Genomic DNA, 21042 nt, shown 5'->3' on the forward strand with positions numbered 1-21042 from the left:
CTGCTCCCAAAGGAAGAGGAAGTATTCTTTTCTCAGAATCTCAATAATGGAAACACATAGTACATATACTGCTTCCTGATGAATATTCCTGTCTACAAAAAAGCTGTACATTGTGTACATACATGTTGTATTTGTATCGATCTAAGAGTATTAGGGGAGAGTGGGGTAAATAAGGCTACGTACAATTTTTCTTTTTACTGTACAGCAGCAGTAGAAACATGATTACAAGTCTATTACTACATGTAGGTCTAGAGTGGACCAACATTATTCATTAGAAATGAAAAAAATAATCAGCCTCATTTGCACATTAAAAGTGAGTTATACATGTAAATACTTTTGTCGGGTGGCCTTATTTGCCCCATGGAAATGGGGCACATGAGGCCGCCTGATTTAAACCTATTTCATGTTGCTATATTCAAAGTAAAAATAGTTCAGTTGGTTTGATACACAATCATATTATTAGCATTTAGTTACGTGTATTTACCAAAACACCCCCATTTTAGAATTCATTTAATAATCCCATCCAGTATTATGGAAAAAATAGTTTCTTGGATTGCGTTTTCTAGTACTGTCATTTTTATATTGTGTATTAATGTGTTTTACTGGTAGTGGACATATACATGTACTATTATTTTTTTCATGGTCTCACTTCTCATATTCAAGACATGCCCATCATACATGTAGATGTTGAATTCTAATTTTGTATCCTGTTATGTGTAAAATAATTAAAGATGTTTGCATATTTAGAACCAGGCCAAATTCACTTCAAGTTCAATATGGCTAATTCGATATTCATGTGGCCATACATGTAGTGTAGTGTATCATGAGCACCACTGAACTAACTACAAAATTTGAACTTTGGATGTTTTTTCAATATACTCCTCCGTGGTACGAAAAAAGACGATAAAACATAGAAAAGAAAGAATTGTGACATCATCAATTCAATAATTGTAGTTGATTCCACTTCTCAGAATGAACTGAGGTACAGGTACATGTACGATGTATCAGTACTAAGTACTAAGTGTCATATGTTGCTTTTAATAAAGCAGTGTCACTTGCAGGTTGTATCCAAGTTCAATAAAAACAGATATTCAAACCTCCTACAAAAATAACTCTATCATTCTCTACTTTGTCTTTTAGTGTATAGATTTCTCTTAAAAACTCTCTCTACAACTTAATAATTTCCAGGTAAAACAACATACACTGTGCGTCACAATTTTTATACTTTAGAAAGCGATGATTTTGGAATAATGATGCTTCATTCAGTTTTTATAATGAATGATTGTCTGGAAAATCTGGATGACTGGTTTTATTGTTGCTCTGTATTGAGAAAAAAAAATCGAATCTATTCGGTACCAAGCCATGACAAGTACATGTACACTCTCCATACATCATAATGCTTTCAGGAAGAACTTGGGGTATATTCTCTGCACCATTGCACATTTCAAATGAGAATATTTCATCTCTCTGTGACACAACTCAAATACAGAGAAAACTCCTCCTTTCGACTGACTTTTCTATTCCTTTTCATATAAGTTTTTTGTCTATTTTCAAAGGGAAAAATATGCTTTGAAAATTTTACAGATTATTTTGTGTCACCATTGAATACATACTGCCCTCAATAAGTGGAAACAGGAGAGCAGGCATGGCTTACATTGAAAAACTTTTCATAATCAAACAAAAAGATCCATTAAGTCAAGATGAATAATGTGCAAATACTCCAACATGTACCTCGAAGAAAATATGTTTGTTATTAAACTTGGCAAAGGTTAATGAAAATGATGAAATCAAAACAGAGAACTCACCTCATTGCTACCATCGTAATATATCAGCAGACCTGGAGTGAGGGCAAACCATCTTGTCTTGAAGTTTGTCTTGGTTGTCGCTCGTTTATTCTGCGATCGTTTGTGCATGAACCCAGTGCGAATCTCGCCATCATACCCTGATCCTGTTGACATGATGACGGACTTCTCGCGTAAAATCCTTCAAGTTCAAATTCAGAGTTTCATCAAAATCTCCAACCTTCCTTTTCAGTTTTATTTTCAGTTGTCAGTCATTCATAACTTGTGTGTACCTACATCATGCTGTATGTCTGGCACCAATGATGAAACTTACATTTCATTTCTATCTGGTCCAATGTATACATGTATGTATTTTCCACAGTAAACTTGCATCAATGATGACCAATCCTCAGTTTAACCCTTCAGTGACTGTAGTACATGTATGTTCTTATCACTTATCCAGATTAATGCAAGCTGTGACAAAAAATAGTCCGATTCTGCTCATGAGACTGTAATCCTTCAGTAAATCTGTATCAGAGTTCAGAAAAAAAAAATCATTATCAATAAACAAACAAACAATATCAAGGTAACAGGTGGACCAAGGAGCAGGTTAATTTAAAATGACCAGGAACCATGGAATATATGTTAAAAGGCTTGTGCAGCAGTTTGAATAATATAATACATCTGGCATGCATCCAGTAAAATCGCAGGTCAATCTGAAATCAACAAAACAATCTTTAGAAGCTATCAAATAAAATAAAATAGATGACAGGATCAGATCCAAGTGGATCCACTATCATTTGTTCCTTATTTTTTCATATTGAAGTAGCCAGAAGTGTGATTTACATTTTAGACTAAACATTAATATGATACTAAAATTTAATATGTGATTATGAAAAGTTATTATTAGTATTATAATTATTTATAATCACGTATTAAATTTTAGTATTTGTTAAATAATCATTTTTATTAGTAAATTTTTCTTCAAGGCGGCACTTTGTGACATCGCTAATCGCAGGTACATCATAACAAAGCGGTTCATGGGTCAGACCTACATGTATTATTGTATTCGCTTTGTTGACAAATGGATCGAGAGATTTCCTTGAGATCGGTCTGGTAAGAAACCTTCAAATTTTCGCCTTTTCATTAACCGATTTTGGAAACCTTCATACACATTAGGCGTAATGAAGACCTGTGTAAAAATGAATAAAATCAGACCTTCATTTTTGAGGAGCGCGATCGCACCGGCACTCCTACCGCGCTCCTTAAAAAAATAAGGAGAGCAAAAAATCGCGCTCCTCAAAAAAAAAAAAAAAAATTCACATTTCACATCTTTAAATCCATGAAATAGCCTTCTTTTATCCATAATTCCTTGAAATTACTTTTAGTTGAAATCTATCAGAAAAATGAAGATTATTCATCTCTTTCCCGACTCTGATTTTAATTTAATCTCGGTAAATATTGCAGTCCCATGTAGTCCCATATGTAGATTTTCATGGCAACATCATGGAAGTCTACATGTGGGACTACAATATTTACCGAGGTAAGTTCAAATCAGAGTCGGGAATGTGGTGAATAGCCTTCATTTTTCTGATAGTTTTCAAATAAATCAAAGCAATTTCAAGGAATTATGGAAAAAAGAATGCAATTTCATGCATTTGAAGATGTAAAATGTGAAATTTTAGCAATTTTTTTATTTTTTAGCAGGAGCGCATACGACATCTTGTATACGTATTGACGTGACCCAGGCCTAGTTAATGTTAAGAAAAATATACAATTTATCATACATGTATTGTAATGCATTGATTTGAGCTCCTCACGGAGAGCGATTCTGAGGAGCTCAATTGAGCTCCTCAAAAAAATAAGGAGAGCGATTTATTGAGCTCCATAAAATTATAAACGTGAAGGACTGTAAAATCAAAAACATTTACATGATTTTTATCTTAAAAGATAGATTTCCTAGGGAAATCCATCTTTGTTTTGATGTGTCTCTTATAAATATATGGCAGGCGGTTCAAGGCTCCATGATGAAGAAGTACTGTACGGTACACATGTACATGTATGTCACAATATTGAAAAATATCATCATGGAGCCCTCAAGGCTAAGACTAATCTAAGACCCCGAAGTTCATCCATGGACCTACTCCATGGTTCAGCATAAGCACACTTACAATGTAGTCTTACTTTCAGGTACATGTAGTGCTGTAGCCGAACTGCCGAACCAAAGGGAAGTTCGCAGAACTTCGCACTTCCAAACCGGACCAAACCGAACGCAAAGGCCTGGTTCAGTGATTCGGTAAAAAAAAATTTGGTACATAGATCTTGCATAGTTAATATGCATAACTGCAGGGACTACATACATGTAGATTTAAGTATGAAATAAAAAACATTTTTATTGGTTAGTTATTTTACACAATAAGAATTCCACACAAAATATTTTTAAAATCCAATATGAAAGCTTCCATCTTGTCTTTGATTGAACTATTATCAACTTTAGAATATTTCATTAACATGTATAATGTATATTTTTTCTTCATAAAATGAGGGGACATTTGAAGCTAAACTCGGTATAAACGAGTGGTTGAATTACGTATTGCCGTAATCGTTCGTGATCGTAATTGGACCTAATTGTTTTGTATTTAATAAAGAATAAGGATAAGACATAAATTCATTCCTTCTAAATGACCAAGTATGACAGCTTCAGTCTCGTCTTTGATTGAACTTTTATCAGTTTCAATTTTTTTTATAAACATGAATTTATTTTTCTTTTCTTCATAAGATATGGGGACATTTTAAGCTAAACTCAGTTCAAAAGTGTAGTTGAATTACGAATTGCTGTAATCGATCGTGATTGTAATCGGATATACATGTAATTGTTTTGTATTTAAAAAAAGAAAAAGACAAGACACAAATGAATTGCTTGTGACTGACAAGTAGTAAAATACATATTTCACCGTCTGAAATCTCCATATCAATATAAAAGATAAATGAAACATACAAAGAGATGAAGGAATGAGGGTAGAAAAAACAGAAAAGATAAAAATTCAAAGCAAATCAACGCATGTTCCCTGATCGCGTTCCAGAAATGGTTGGTAAGGAAAGTTGAAATAGGAAGTCCAATCAACCTGCTCTCAGCTGCTATTATACAGGTACTATTCATATTCCGAATTTGAATTGTTTTTCTGTTGTTAATATTTTCTAAAAAGTGTTTTAATCTGGTCAATAAATGAAATGATAAATTATCAAGAATGTACTGATATTTTATCTCTTTAAAGTAATTAATTGACCAGACTTTAACCACTTTTCAGAAAATAGGGACTTTCTAAAACATTTCCTATTCCTTGGAACGTGAATTTTACCAGTATAATAACAGTTAAATGGACGTTGTTTGTCTACTTTTTTTTATATTCCTGATCAACACTTTCCAATCAGAGAAGCTGCTTTGCAATGACATTGTAATCGATCATGATCATCTACATGAAATAATCATGAAAAAAATATTCTGTTCTTTGTAATTCTGTTTCTGTCCTCATTCTCTCATTATCCATATTTTTTCTTTGGTCTTTGTTGTTAATTCAATTTAAAAATGACTCTTATTTTTATTTAAACATTTAAATAAATAAATAAAAGTTGCGCAACAATTTTTATGACCATTCTTTTTAGAAACAAAATTTATTATAAATATATGACAGGTCTTTGTTGGTGTTATCTATTCGAGGGTCAGCAATCCTTTTTTTTTAAATGTTTATAATTTAATTTGGCATTAATTGCAGAACCCGAACCGAACCAAAGTTCTAAAAAAATTGCCGAACCGAACCCGAACATGCCGCCTGACTTGCAGCACTACTTTGAGGATAACGTGTAATAGTCATATATTTTGGATGAGTGCTCAGAGTCAGACCTGTAGGCCTATATCATGTACCTGTCGACCATGACCATGACCACTTGTTCACTGCTACATGTACCATTCTGCCTGTGGAGAATCTAGAGGTAGGACTATGGTATGCCAATGCTGTATTGAGCACACACTTACAAAAATCATTAAAATATCACTTTTGTGACCAAATTATTAATTTCCGTACAGTTGCAATTCAATTTTCAATAATAGCTTAGAATAATTTTTGTACTGACCAATGACCAGAGAGCTCAAAAACTTGAATTTTGGGCATATTTTTGTGTAAGCCCTTTATCGGTGGAAAGTAATATGGCAAGAAAATTTTCACTTTTCAAGCTCTATTTTTAATAAAGAAAAAATAATTTAAAGAATCAAATTTACTTTTTGAGTCTTAAAGCTTGTGTATAGTTTTGGTAAATCCACCAAAATGCACTTATCACTATTCCAATTCATTGCTAGCTAATATGAATGGATATGCCCTATAACAGTTATGATGTGGAGGATATGAAATGAAAATGTGTTTTACAGGATAAATTTTTCGATTTTACATGGAAATTTAACTTGATCGGGTCACCCGATCAAATTAAAATATCTGTGTGTTTTTGTCTTTCAATTAAATCCTATTCCAAATCATGGAATGGGCTGAAACTTTCAAGATATGTTCTTTGTCTGTAACTTTTGGATATCTAATCACTAAATTTATAAGATAAGTGCTTGAATGCCCATTTTTTAAATTTAAAACAAGCATCGCCGAGAGAGGGCGCTATATATCCAAGATTTGAATATTTGAAATTTTCTCAGAGAAGTGCAGTTGGAAAAATATCTAACGGTCTCTATGCTTCAGTAAGACTGTCATATTAGATGATATTCGATTATCAATCACATTATTGACCCTTTACCAAAGCTATACACAGGCTTTAAGACTCAGAGCCAAGTTATATTATGTGAAAAGCTGTAGTGTAATGGAAACTGAGACCTGAGTGTGTAAAAAAATCAAGCATTTGTCCAAAAGAAAAAGAGAAAATAATCGAAACATTGTCAAACTTATTTTGCTACACATAGAGATAGATGTAACTGAGAACAATGTTATATTATACACTGTACACCTTGTTCATTGAATGAGTGCTGCATGCATGCTGTCGACCTCGGCTCAGACTCGGTCTCAACTCCAGCGAATCTCAACCGCACACACCACCCTGACCGCGAGGGGCTCCCCCGGGGAAAAAGTCCGATTACCGTTCGCTCAACAAACGTCAAATCAACACATGAAAGCTGCAAACTTATACGAAAATCATTACTTATACAGATTGCTAGAACGGATATATATCATTCATAATATCAAAGCAAATTTTAAGCAACTAAAAATAGGTTCCTCACCTAAATTTATGATATATTTGAAGAAAAATCACAAAAAGTGTCACCCATTTCCGCGTTTGGATTGAGTTGACGTCGTTTCAGTGTAGTTGTGTATGGGATGCTAGTTGCGTGTCATGCACTGCACTGATATGATAAAACCGTCCCAGCGCAGCATCAACGCAATAAGCACACATCGTGAGATGGCAATGTTATTGTTATGACTGAACTCGTATTGACTTTTTTCCTGTCGGAGGCCTCACTTGAAACTTAAGCTTATTATTTCAATAGAAAGTAATTTCTAAATCAGAAAACTTCAAAAAATGATAAACAAGTACAGCCAAAAGTCCGGCGAAAGTTAATATGCTAATTCATACTTCCTTCAAAGGCCTTTCAGTGAATGTGTCGGCCCAATTTGTGGGGGGGGGGGGGTGAGGATGTATAAGGGACATAGAGCTGTCAATAATATACATCTCTATGATAAGGGACAAAACCCGGGGGACAAAAATTTCTGACAATTTGCATCCGATCCAAATTTGTGTAATATACTTTGACATGATATTCAAATAAATAAAACATTTTACCCCTTTCCCTTTCCATTTCTTTCTGATTCCTCTTCCTTTTTTAAAATGTTTTTTTTAACTGTCTAAATAGGCCTATAGTCATAGTGAAAACCTTTCTTTAACCCTCTGCGCCGTCGCGCGAAACCATTTTAACCACGCCGCTCGCGTAGCATAGCGTGGATTTTTGTTTTCATGATTTTTTGTGTTTTTTTAGATTATGAATAACAAGTGTGTCTTCTTAAAATAAACTATATATATTTAAAAAATGAATTGCGATCACAATAGTTTGTGTACATTGACTTGGAGACGGGATACTTTCACCCCAATTTAATCATCATTAGCAGATTATCATTAATGTGAACGAAATTTTAATTTTTATGATCTTAAAGTTCCACTGTTTTCCAAATATTCCCACGTCTATATCTCATTCATTTTCTTCCTCCATTGATTTTTCTTCTTTTAGTTTCATTTTATTCTCCTCTTCATCTTTTTTGTTCCTCAAGTTCCTTTTTGTGCCTCTAATACAGGGGCGGATCCAGCTTTCGCCAATAAGGGGGGGGGGGGGGGGCCGAAAAATATTTTGATCAACATTTTTCTCGATTGGCCTCTACAATCTGGCTTTTTTGTTGTTGGTTTCTCAGGGGGTAGTCCTAACTAAAGACTGAAGTATATGTTAGTTTTTATTGCTATCAACAATATAAGGTAAATGTCACGTGATCTTGATTTATAATGCGAGCGCGAAGCGCGAGCTAAAAATCTTTGATATTTTATGTCGTTAGAACTGAAGATTCAGAGCAGTTTTTATAATCATGAACTATGATAAGTATCCAACTAAAGAATGCAAGCGCGAAGCGCGAGCCGAAATTTTATCACAGTAACATGAAAAGTGACTCAATTAGGACTGTTTTAGTGATTAATGAAGAAGATACAAGTATCACCTAATAAATAATGAGAGTGCGAAGCGCGAGCTCAAGGGCTTCCGACCTGAAAAATTGACGGTCTATAAGCGCGTTTTTATTTAAATAAACAAGCTGTGTGTCTCAAACAATTAAATGCGAGCACGAAGCATGAGCTTATTTTTTTTGATATATACTGACATGATAAAGGAGCATTTTGACAAATTTTGGTAAGAATTTCCAAAGAGGATAGGTATCTCACACATCAAACAATGCAAGCGCGCAGCGCGAGCTGAACATTTTGATTTACATTAACAATTTATGTAAATCAAACAAAATAAGCTTGATGCATGTGCGAGCTGGAAACATTGTGTGCAAATTGATATCAAAAGTGGATATATTGTATATATATATCGGATATATAATAGTGTCATTTAACCCTCTTGAATGGGATTCATTACACAGGCAATGCGAGCGCGAAGCGCAAGCGAAAATTTTTAAATAAAGTCTATTTTCCAATTCTTCCCCTCACCTTTTTCTTGTTTCCTTTCGGGGTCGGGCCGGCCGTTACGAGGCTGTAAATTACACATCATGGGTATGATACCTCTTTCTTACGTTTCTTTCTGTTTTTCGTAGTTTCTATCAAGGTAACGAGTACACTTTTTTCTGCAGGTTGTCAAAAAATAGGGGGGGGGGCGGGGCCGGCTCGGCCCCCTCCTGGATCCGCGTCTGTAATAGGGGAGGTCGTTAATTTGATCTCAAAGATCGGCCAATATCTGAAAAAGGAAAAATGAAGATAGCATGATTATTTTCCATTGACCGTGTTCTCTGTCAGCTTCTATATCAAAATAAAAAGATTTCTATATGTAGAAATATATCAAAATAAAAAGATTTCTATATATAGAAATCTTTTATTTTGATATAGAAGCTGACAATAAGGAAAATCATTAACCTACAGAGAACAATGGAAAATAATCATGCTATCTTCATTTTTCCTTTTTCAGATATTGGCAGATCTTGGAGATCAAATTAGCGACCTCCCCTATTAGAGGCACAAAAAGGAACTTGAGGAACAAAAAAAGATGAAGAGGAGAATAAAATGAAAATAAAAGAAGAAAAATAAATGGAGGAAGAAAATGAATGAAATAAAGGCGAGGGAATATTTTGAAAACAGTGGAACTTTGATTTATATGATCATTGGCGGCGGAGCAGAGGATTATCTTTTGTGTTGGGGGGACGCCTATTGTTGCGTTACCCCCCCCAAAAAAAAAAAATACAAAAGATAATCCTCTGCTCCGCCGCTAATGTATATGATCATGTTTTCGGGAAGAGGGGCGCGTGTTCAAATAAAAGAGAATGAAGAAAATGCATTCTGATTTCTTTTGACTACAATGTATAATCAAAATGTGGATATCAATATCATTCATAATCATAAGTTTGGCTTATAGTTTTCTTCTGAACCATGTCTCATACTAACACAATTTATTAATAGGCCTAAAGACAGAAAGATCATCTGTCGACTTTAATTCAGTGAAACTGTCAGTGTCTGATGAAGCTCAACGTGGTTTGAGATCGAAGGGGATTCGAGGGTATTCAACTGTCCTACAAAGATTGTTACCCATTTAAAGAATTCATTCTTCCATGCTTTTTGGTGTCTTTTCTGCAACCAAGCATATCAGACGGTTGGTAAAAGGACACGTATACATAGTGTGTTGTAAATCCAGGCTCGTCGGCCTTTACTTTAATATGAGGGTATGTGCTCTCTGTATAGACCTATACTGATAAATTTCACAATTTTACTGGCATTTTACTGCTCAGGCTTGCATGCATATTCAAAGGGAACATCAATAGGCCGCTCCGGCCCAGCTGGTATCAGGATACGCTTTCGACACAAAATTGTATTCACAAAACATTGCAAAATATCGGATAAAGATAAAGTCTAGCTACCAAGAAAGGGATGACAGACTTGAGGGGAGATTCACAGGGATTTCAACAGTTTTGATCTGACTTTCGTTTGATATTTACTTTACTGTGGTATGTACTCGTTCAATTTATTTGCTTATGTCGGAAGTATAGTGTGTTGTTTTGCGGATGACCATCGAGAGGGCAAGTGATCAGACAACAATATAAACATAAAATACTTTACACATGCAGATAATGTTATGAGTATTGCATGTGACTGTCGGGGTGAGGGGGTACGTCTACAAGGATAGAGAAACAGTGTGGGGGCTTGAGGGCCATCCAAAAAAACTTAAAGGCTAAGAAAAAGAATGAAATATTATTACTCTCTATTTCCTGCATATCACATCAAAATCTATCCCAAAATTCGATGTTTTCCTCGCTCACTCGCATCTCAATTTTTAAAACTTTTGCTCCATCCGCCATAGCCACAAGTCATCTATGGACCTCCGGTCCATGGTTTATCTGGCCTTCTCAAAATGGTTGCATTACGCCACTGTGTTGGTGGACGCCATGTGTTGAATAAAAGAATGAGAGTTTGCATGGTTTCAGTATAGGATTGTTCGATAGTGGGGGGGGGGGGTGATTCGAACTGTTCTATGATTAATGAATTATCAATCCCCATTAAAGATATAAATAAAGGATCTTAATGTTGATCATGTCCTTTTTTCTAGGAATCAATTCATCATGCAGAAGATATTATGGATACTCGTCGTAATCGCCCTCGCTTTCATAACTTTAGTACTAGCAGATAACGACAACGAAGACGACATCGACATGACCGAAATGTGTCCAGTCAAAGAGTTCGAGGACGAGAAGGAGGTAGAAGAAACTTGTAAAGGTAAGAATGAAAATATATATTTGAGTCCAACGATTTCAATAAAATAAGATCGAAAAAAAAATCAGAACTCGAGGCTCCATAGTTGATTTGAATAATATAAACCTAGACCAAAGAGACGTACATGCAGATTTTTTTTAGTAATGGTTAAACATGGCTAAAATTACTGCAGTCAATATTTTTTCAAATCATAAAGCGGGTATCTCATACTAAGTCACAATGACTTTATTGTTATTAACCCCATGAAACTTCCAGGTTTTTTTAAGGAGCAATAGTTTATTAGAGCGATTTTGTTTTCCATTAACTTGTGACAAAATGACCTTTGTCCTTTCTCCACATTCAGCTCCGGGTCATCCATGTGATTCGAACCCTTGCCAAAATGGTGGTACTTGTTATGAAAAGTTTGGTGCGTTAACCTATTACAGATGTTACTGTACTCAAAGCTGGATTGGAAGACATTGTGAGAATGGTTAGTATCAACGAAGACTTACAAGAGCTATCTAATCAGGGTCCTGTCTTATAACAGAGTTGAAATAATTGTTTCGATCAAGAACATAGAAAGCCAGCAACGCCAACATCCAAACTGCATCTTTGCTCGAAATGTTTTCTAGATATCAATATATTCATACACTCATCATTATCTTGACAGTTCAGTGCACTCCCTTAATGTTCACAAATAGATACTGTACAAATTTACTGCAGAAAAAATTTAACATTGACGTATTTCATTATAGTTGAAGTTGATCTGATCAATCACAAGTAAGACACAGGACCGAAATGATTCCCTTTGGATTTTTATATCTGAAAAAAAGGGAATTTTGATAAATGTTGTGTTACTGATGGAGCGAATTTAGAAGATATGAGTCAATTCCCTCACACCACTCTTATCTGAATCTGAAAATTGGGTATGGCCATCAGCAGTTTCATTTGAACTAATTTGGATGCATTATATTCGACAGAAAATTTCATTAAAAATACATTTAGTCCACACTTTAGTCCACACTTTAGGTGAATTTTGTGAAAACCCGCTTTATAGAAATTATGTGAGTGGGTGTAGCCGTATAGCAATATCAATATAGATCACGATTTTTTTTCATCGGAGACCCACCCTTGACTGAGCCATTGTAAATGTATGTACCACAGATTCGAAAATCATGATTCTCTCAATCTTTTTAAAACCTCCCTTTTGTCCATCTTTCCATACAGTTTCGACGAAACCCAAGCCAGAAAGACAGCAATTTCCAGGACGTTATATTCCATGTTTCGCAAATAAATTCAATAAGGACGGAATATGTTACGACGGTAAAAATTGAAATTATATCGTTTTTTTTTTTAATCTTTCCTCTTATTCTATCGTCCCAGTTTTCTATGGCCATTGTGTTAAAAATCATTTGAGATAATTAATATCATGCTCATTTTTCTCGAGGTTTATTAATAATTGTCGTCGTCGATCATGCTAAATAGGAGTATACTGTATTTTCCTCGGATACCAGCCAGTTCGTTAATAGGCCTATATATAAATACTTTATTTTCTCTTGAGAGTACCGATTTATGATTTCCCTTTCTTTCTCTTATTTTTTGTTTCAGATCTATACGACTTTTAACCGTGAAAAGTAGCGTTAATGCCTTCAGTATACCTGTATTACCATATATGGCACTGATCATATCCGGATTATGAGCGACTTTCAGACAACTCTGCGAATTGAATTAACAGAAGAAACCATGAAGAGATCCCGGATCTTGCTTCGTACCGTTACCATATGATCATCGACCCTGCATGGCTGCCGGTCTCGAATTACCACAATAAAAGGAAACCGTTTCCCTTGTTCTCAGATTATTAGGCCCACAAGTATAACGTGCAAGAGCTGATGGTCTGCCGTCGGAAAACGGAAAGGGATTAATCACTATTCATTCACAACGAGAGTCATTACTCATATAAGTTTCGCTATGCATATCTGAAATCAGGATCGTTATTCATAAAACTGTAGAAGTGTCAATAATTATAGGTACCAATACGGAAAGAGGGTCACTTTACGTCAGGGGCATCGATCCATTTTTCAGATGGGGGGGGGGCAAAATCATGAATCAACGTTCCAAAGGCGCTCGATAGTACATAACACCCACCCACACACACATATAGTCATTTATATATATATATATATGTATATATGTATATATATATGTATGACTCATGAGATACAGACACGTATCTCATCAACAAATTAATGCGAGCGCGAGCTGAATTTTTTTACAGGAAAAGCGTACTTGTTTTAGAACTGTTTGTAGTAACTCATGAATGTCTCACTAAATAGATAATGCGAGTGCCGAGAACGAGCTGAAATTTCTTTATATGCTGACGACCTGAAAGCTTGATATTGTAAGCATCTTTGGTACCAATAATTAAGATTGGTATCTAAAAGAACAATAGATGCGAGCGCGAAGCGCGAGCTGAAAATTTTGATATTTCGATCTGAAAAAGAATGACAGTTTAATGGACGTTTTTGATAAAAACAAGATATATATCCAACAAAAGATTATTGCAAATCGAAGCAGGAGTTCTTTTGAAGTTTAGAACTGAAAAAGGGACATTCTATTCACCTATTTAATCATGAAAAGTATGGGTTTTTGCTACAGAAATGATGCGAGCGCGAAGCGCGAGCTGAAAATATTAATATATTCCAATCTGAAAAGCGGACATTTTGAGCATGATTTGAAATAAAGAACCATTTGTCTATCTCAATCTCGCTTGCTGAACATTACAATCTTATTTTATTTTTGTACATTCGGAATTATTGGGGGGGGGGGGCAAAACGATTTGTTTGCCCCCCAATATTTTTATTGTTAGGGCGTTCGCCTGCCCCCCCCCGGATCGACGCCTCTGATATACGTCTTAATCGACAAAGATTTTCACTATATAGTTGATCGGAGAATATGACCATAAGTCTCAATGTGAGAAGTCGCTCATTTGTCTGATGACTTGATTTATTTATTACTAATGGTAAACATTAATTTGTTCGATTATGACGAGAAGCGACCATAATTACATAATCGACCCTCTTATTACTAGCAACCTAACGAATAGTAAACGTTGAGAGTAATCTTTCCCCCATGTTATGAATAGAGAGACTTTTATTGTTCAAAATCCCTTTTCGTATTTTGATATATAGGCTATATAGCAACCCAATTCAGACATTGTGAATAGCAACCCTTATGAGCATTCCCCTATTATGACTAGCGATCCTTGTGAATATTGTTCATTTGGCAAGCGGGTGGACCCCATGATCAGGGATCCCGGTAGTTGAAGAAAGACCCCAGACAATAGAATCCCTGATATTGAAAACGGTATTTTACAAGAAAGAAGACGCGATGCATGATATTTCCTTTCACCATTGAGCCTTATACGTATGTGGATTGTCGCACATTTTAGAGTGAGGGGGGGTCAATTTCTTTCCTTTTCAGAACCCGACCAAGGTAGTGTTCTTGCCATCAGACCATTCCATAATGTTATGAGGTGAGTGTGAGGGTTCGATGCTTTTTTGGAGCAACGAGTATGCCTCAATTAAGGTCACAAGTAAAAATATACCGTATAAAAGTATAGCTAAATACTTAAAACAATCAGTATGATAGTTTGATGATTGATTGTTACTTGATTTATCATGGTTCATTTTTGTTTAATGGGATTTTCGATTCATGCGTGTGTACCTTGAATTATTGACGATTCGAGGCTCTTTAGATGGACAAATCAGCACAAATATGACTCGGAAAGCTGGTAGAGAAAATTGTATCGTGTATATACAGTGCGTATCAAAAAAAAGTTTACACTTTGAAAAAGCCTTGGGAATTAAAAAATATACATCATGTTGGTATTTTTTTCACATGTAATCTTGGGTTTGGGTCTCATCTATCCAATGAAAGTAAAAGTTTTGACAGAATGTTACACTTGAGTGAGTACTGTCCATTATTGTAAAGCTCGCAGAAATCTGTTTGCGCAGAAATGCTCGTTTTCACGCTGTGTCAAGGGGAAATGGCGAAATCAAACTTACCCTGCGAAACATTTCTCGTACCTTTCCCTTGCACTTTTAGTCAATTGAAATAAAATGGATACAATCAAGCATTTTGGAACAACTTTGCCACCCAAATTGAAATTTCAACACTTAGTAAACACAACCTTCACAATTTTTCTGCCAGCTGGATCTGAGGACATAACTGAATCTGAACAAAAGTTTATATCAGACATCTCCAGCATTTTTTCACTAAGTTTTTTATCATTTAAAGTGGGTTTACATTTCATTTTTAATTTAATACTTGTTTTCCACACTTTTCCCAAGCTTGACAATGATTAACAAAATAAAAATCAAGCCTAAGCCGTTTCATGTAAATCACAGCTCAGTGTAAAGCAAATATCGCCACGATGGCATCGGTGTGTGGGGGAGTGGGGTGGGGCGCAATGCACTCTTCAAAGTGTTTTGGGCAAGGAAACAAGTTAAAAAAGGTAAAAGATATCTTCAAATTGATTTTACTAGCTAAATTCCACGTGTTCCTCATGATTAAGGTCTACTTTTATTCGCATAACTATTTCAAAGTTTTGCGCAAATCATTTTTTACTAACTTTTCAAAAGTAAGTGGTGCTCACTCAAGCGGAAATATTTTTCGACAGTTATATCGTCATTTACTTAAATGGATCTGTACCAATGTTAAAATGTGGAAAAATCTTTAGGATATTACAAATGTATCATTTTACAGGAATTTTTCTAAGTGTAAACTTTTTTTTGATACGCACTGTAGAGAGAATAATTGTGACTGAGATATTATAAATGATTTTTTTTTATCTATCGTTTCTTTGGGGATTTACTTTTTATACGTTTTTTATTTAACGGAATGCAATAAAACTGTGTTTCTTTATTTAAAAAAGTTGTGTGTTGGTCTATATCAATATTAAATAAAAACCTGTGCACTTTGTACATTATATCGTCTTATGATGATTATGTGGTAAAACCATGGCGCGTGGACAAACTCGTCCCCATAAAAGGGATGCTCCGGGCTGAGAACAGTATGATTTAAAGAGATAAAGAAAAATCATACAAACAAAACATTGAAAATTTGATAAAAATCGACTAGGAATGACGTTTTAAAGATTTGCATTATTCCGGTGAAACATCTGCATATCTTCATGAATATTCAACGAGCAACTTGATGATATCATATCCCAACTTGTTCTTTTGTATCTTATGATATCATTTATTCAAGAATATTTTTGTTCTACCAAGAACTGAAAAATTGGATTGATAATAATAATAATAATAGTGAGTATTTCTAATGCGCACTTTCTAATGGATCATTACACAAGGCGCTACATATTAAATAAATAAAAAGACGTTGGAGATAATCACAATTAAAATCATCAAACATAACATTCATGGAAAAGACATGGACTTCACTAATATGATTAAAACAACTGTGCAATATATAATCATTGCTGCAACTTATATCATTATAAAGGATGAATTATTCACACATGTATGAAAAAATTAATCATTGTGAATTCATGTAATAGCATAAGAAAAATGAAAGTTGGATGTGACATCATCCGCCCATCTAATGAATATTGATGATGACGTGCATATAACTATTTTCACAAATTATTGCTAGATTTTAAAATGTAATAACTTTGTTATCTGATTTTGATGAAATTTTCAGTAGTTCGCTTTGTGACTTTTACTCTTTTTATTCAGATATAAATATTTTCAACCCGGAGTACCACTTTATTATTGGCGTAGGCGGGAGGCACAATGGTGGCCCCTGTTGATCGTCGAATATACCCCTCCCCCCAAAAAATCGAACATCGAGTAGCCCCTTTCCCTATATACCATTTGACCACTGATAAAATATCTCAATTATTGCTAAAATTGTATTTGAGGCTACATACTAGTCTTGGCATTCAATCAACGTTTAACGGACATAAACAATAAACGCTTTTCGACTCTGAGCATGTTAGATGTAGTTTGCGCTTGTTTTTTGTTTGTTTTGTATATGGGGTGGGGCGGGGGTCATCTAGATAGTTAATTTTTTTTAGTCCGGAGCAGATTTTTTTCTGTAGCGGAATCCAGATAAGATGTATAATTATTATTCGGAGCATAAGAGTAAACGAGGTTATGGGTTTCTCGATAGAGAGCAGGAAGTGGGATGACTTAACGAAGAAAATCACAATTGTCATTTTAGAACCACTAAAAGGGAAAAAAGGACACTTAAGAAGTATACAATGGAAACAATAATTTGAATTAAACAGTTTGAAAAATTTGAAATATCTTTCAGCACCCGATACCCTGAATTGGATGATCCATCATTTACCAATTAAGTATTCAAACTACTTGTTCCGTCTTCAAAATCTCAGGGAGATTTTATTGGAATTATGATGGAGGGGGTCTTATGGGGCTACCGGACCCTAAAAGTTTCATGAAAAAAAAGAAGAAAAAAAAGAGAAAAGAAAGCCAAATAGGAGGGAGAAATATGTAATTTTCTGAAAATTATGTAAAATATATCGTACGCTCTGAAATCACAAAAGGCGAAGTGGAGAAAAAGGGCTGAGGATTGAAAGAGTTTTCCACCCTTATTGTTGAAATACTGCCCTTTAGACCTTTTCATCCTTTCATTTTTTTTAGTGTAGAATTATTATTTTCATTGTGAAAAAAGGTCAAAATTTTCGCTCTTTGCCGCTTTAAATAAATAAAAATTAATAATGCCTCGTGTTCGATGTTGTCTCCTCTCAAATGTAGTCTCCATATACCACATGAGACAGTCCCATGCACTGAAAAGGGAAGATTTATAGGATCGCCGCCTATGAAAACATCAGTGCTGCATGGGAGGTTCTATCATGCAAACAGGCTGGTCAGCCAGTATACTGTATGCATAGAGATGTATACTAATTATATCTCTACATGACTGTATGCAACTGGTGATCATTTTGTGTATACTGTCCTCTATCGACGTTTGAGGTGCCAACTGTGCACAAGCTTTATTGTCCTGAATGATCTTTATCCAGCTACTTGACCGACTGAATGAAAGAAGGGAAATAAGGATGAAAGAAAGAAATCATTGAAGGAAGGAAAGAATGAAGTAAGAAATATGATGTATATGGATACAAGATAGCTGTCATATAGGCTCAAACAGTAGACGTGAAAAAAAAATGAATGGAAAATGTATAGGAGAGCTGAATGAAGGCTGTAAACATAATATTTGGAGAGAAAGAGAAGAAGATAAAAATATACAAATAAATGAACGAAAAAATAATTAAACTGCAATAATATCCGTAGTGTTTTTTTCTTCAAAATAGATACCAAGCGATTTCCATAATTCATTCAACAAAAGAAAGACCTTGTCTGTGATATCCTGTATGTATAAACAAGTTCAGTGATAGGAATGAAAATGAGAGAATAATAGATGCGTATATAGCTGCAGAGCTGTCATCCATTCTGAGTCAAAGGTTGAAAAACTATTTGTTCATTAGCTCATCTGCACCGAAAGACAAAGAATCAATAAAAGGAGGTCTCGCCTAACTGCTGGCCCGTCTCCTGGTCTAGTGGTTGGCGTTCAGAGCCATGGACACGGGTTCGATTCCCGACGGACGCATTTTTTCAACCTTTGATTCAGAATCAGCTCTGAGTGACCTGAACTGAAGCTACGCTTATTCTCTCATTTTCATTTATTCACAAGAGAGATTTACAAGCGAGTTACCACAAGTTGTTTGCATTTATCCATTTTCTTTCATATATGATTATGTATGATGTCTATAATGAGCACCTTTTCTAAAAAAAAAAGAATAAAGGTAAAAGGAGAGAAAGTCAAAGAAAATAATAGAAAAAGAAAGAATAATAAAGCAAATTCGACACTTCATTTATCGTACTATATCATACTATAGGGGCTAAAGAAGAAAAGTCCTAATCCCAGGCTACAGAGAATTGCACCATCTCTGTATAGCATTCAACTCCCAATCTATACTAGAACAATTTTACTCGAAATTGTGTGACTTCATTGACTCAATAGACAAAGAAAAGTAGCTGAGCCTAGTCTTATTTATACTTCATAATATTAACAGGACTTGAATGAGTAAGCAATTTTCAACAAGAGGGACCAATGCGAATGAGCAAAGCAACCGATTAGGAAATGTGAGTGGAAGTGTGTGTTCACCCTGCAATTTTAATTTTTTATTTGCTTTTGCTTTTTGTTATTTTTTTGCTCAAGGCCTTCCATTCACTGTAATGGCACCATAATGTGTGTGTGCGTGTGGGGGGGGGGTGCTCAGTTAACAAACTATAGCTTGTTTGCTACATTCCCTTGGAAATTACGTACACTTCCATCCATGTATGATATTCTTGTCTGCAACACTTATTTTTATGGCTGTGTCCGGAATACGAAAGGGAGAAAGATAATCAGATGTTTTCCCAAAATAGATTGCACCCGTGAAGGTACAGAGTTGCAAGCCCATCATTTTGAGGTGTACGAAATGATCCCCCAATTATTTAGCAGACGCAATATTGCATCTCAAGAGTCTGGGATTTATTAGGCCCCCCCCAAAAAAAAAATGACGAAGAATCAGAAAGAAAGAAAGAAAGAAAGGAAGGAAGGAAGGAAGAAAGAAAAATGGAAGAAAGAAAGAAAGAACGAAATAAAGAAGACTTAAAGAAAACCGAAAAGAACAGTGCTAACTGCCAAAAAAACATCTCTGCATCTGTGGATAAACCGCATATCGGTTTGGTGTACGTGTTTGTTGCTTTGCGGATTGCGCGCGCTCGATATGAGTGAAAGAAGAAAACATGGCGGGTACGTGGAGAATGGAGAAAAGCAGTGGGTTCATACAAATGTGGTTTACACTGTTCCTTGGAGTTCTACAAGTTATTCCAACATATATTGATACCGCCAAAGCACAAACAGAAGGTAATATTAATGTATTTGTTGTAATTTTCAAATGATTGTTGTTTTTAGAGCATTTTTTCCAGACCCCAAGTTGTCGATTGCATGCATCGGTTGATCGGTATCATAACACACGGTCAAATGCCGTTGGTGAGCATGTTCCGCGAGAGACGTGTTCTTTTGTGCCCAATCTCAGATTTAAACCAATATTTCTTCGAAGAATTCCCCCAAGAATGTCAATTTATATCTTAATGTCATGAAATATAATGTTAAGTATTTTGTTGTACGTTCTCCCTGTGTCTGTTATAGAGTGATTCCTCCTGTCGATGAGTTTTATTAACCAAAACATTGCCATACCAACGTTCAGGAAGTCGCTGGCCATGAATGGCCTGCATCACACGTCGCTTTGTGGGTGCAAATGCATTGAATAGACCACGCGATAGAAACGGAATGTTTTGTTGTTGTAGGTATCGTGTAGCACATGGCCATGATCACGATGTACTGAATACCCTCATATATTTAACTTGTCAATGTATATTTGTATTTTGCATCATAAAATCTATTCTACAATTCAAGTACAAAGACAATCTAATGTAAAAAGTGTAAATTCCAAGTCTTCATGACATTTTCTGTCAGGATAAAGAATTAAGTTACCTGGGCTGTAGATCCGTTTGTTGTTGGGAATTGGTTTTTATTGAGATTTCTTGAAAATAATCTTGATACTGTATACGCTCATGACTGTCATAGATAAAGTTTTGACTTAATGTTTAGATAGCTCCCCCGAAAATGAATCATTTATAGTAGGGTCCATCAATATTTTTTTTAATAATAAGTCTTTAAAAAAGGTGGA

At 35.1% G+C, this 21042-nt stretch overlaps 3 protein-coding genes across 5 annotated transcripts in view; 2 read left to right on the plus strand and 1 right to left on the minus strand.

Annotated features, from left to right (window-relative positions):
- Positions 1 to 7169, minus strand: part of LOC121408688 (tyrosine-protein kinase Tec-like) — a 49486-nt gene extending 42317 nt beyond the window's left edge. Inside the window, exons 1-2 of the mRNA XM_041600246.1 lie at positions 7054 to 7169; positions 1806 to 2309 (exon numbers count right to left, since the gene is read on the minus strand). Coding sequence (XP_041456180.1) covers positions 1806 to 1958 — 153 coding nt within the window. The 5' untranslated portion in view covers positions 1959 to 2309; positions 7054 to 7169. The remainder of the gene's footprint in view (positions 1 to 1805; positions 2310 to 7053) is intronic.
- A 3002-nt stretch (positions 7170 to 10171) lies between these two features.
- Positions 10172 to 13405, plus strand: LOC121406176 (neurogenic locus notch homolog protein 1-like). 2 transcript variants are annotated; one of them, XM_041597200.1, is made up of 5 exons: positions 10172 to 10522; positions 11122 to 11288; positions 11629 to 11754; positions 12492 to 12587; positions 12873 to 13405. In XM_041597200.1, exons 2-5 carry the CDS (start codon positions 11135 to 11137, stop codon positions 12887 to 12889), a joined length of 393 nt encoding a protein of 130 aa, XP_041453134.1. In that variant the 5' UTR covers positions 10172 to 10522; positions 11122 to 11134; the 3' UTR covers positions 12890 to 13405. The 2 variants fall into 2 exon arrangements, with proteins under 2 accessions (XP_041453134.1, XP_041453142.1); XM_041597208.1 differs by having other exon boundaries at positions 10217 to 10240.
- Positions 13406 to 20066: 6661 nt separating this feature from the next.
- LOC121408699 (transmembrane protein 131-like) overlaps positions 20067 to 21042 on the plus strand; it is a 69011-nt gene continuing 68035 nt past the window's right edge. For both annotated transcript variants that reach the window (XM_041600261.1, XM_041600272.1), the window contains exon 1: positions 20067 to 20216. In XM_041600261.1, the coding sequence (XP_041456195.1) occupies positions 20096 to 20216 (121 nt within the window). In that variant the 5' untranslated portion in view covers positions 20067 to 20095. The remainder of the gene's footprint in view (positions 20217 to 21042) is intronic.

Source organism: Lytechinus variegatus, chromosome 1, assembly GCF_018143015.1.
Source record: "Lytechinus variegatus isolate NC3 chromosome 1, Lvar_3.0, whole genome shotgun sequence".
Taxonomy (NCBI): Eukaryota; Metazoa; Echinodermata; class Echinoidea; order Temnopleuroida; family Toxopneustidae; genus Lytechinus; species Lytechinus variegatus.

Coding starts and splice junctions, on each gene's coding strand:
- LOC121406176 (XM_041597200.1), top strand. CDS start 11,135: ATGCAGAAGATATTATGGATACTCGTCGTAATCGCCCTCGCTTTCATA. Junction 11,289..11,628: donor GGTAGAAGAAACTTGTAAAG/GTAAGAATGAAA, acceptor CTCCACATTCAG/CTCCGGGTCATCCATGTGAT. Junction 11,755..12,491: donor TGGAAGACATTGTGAGAATG/GTTAGTATCAAC, acceptor CTTTCCATACAG/TTTCGACGAAACCCAAGCCA.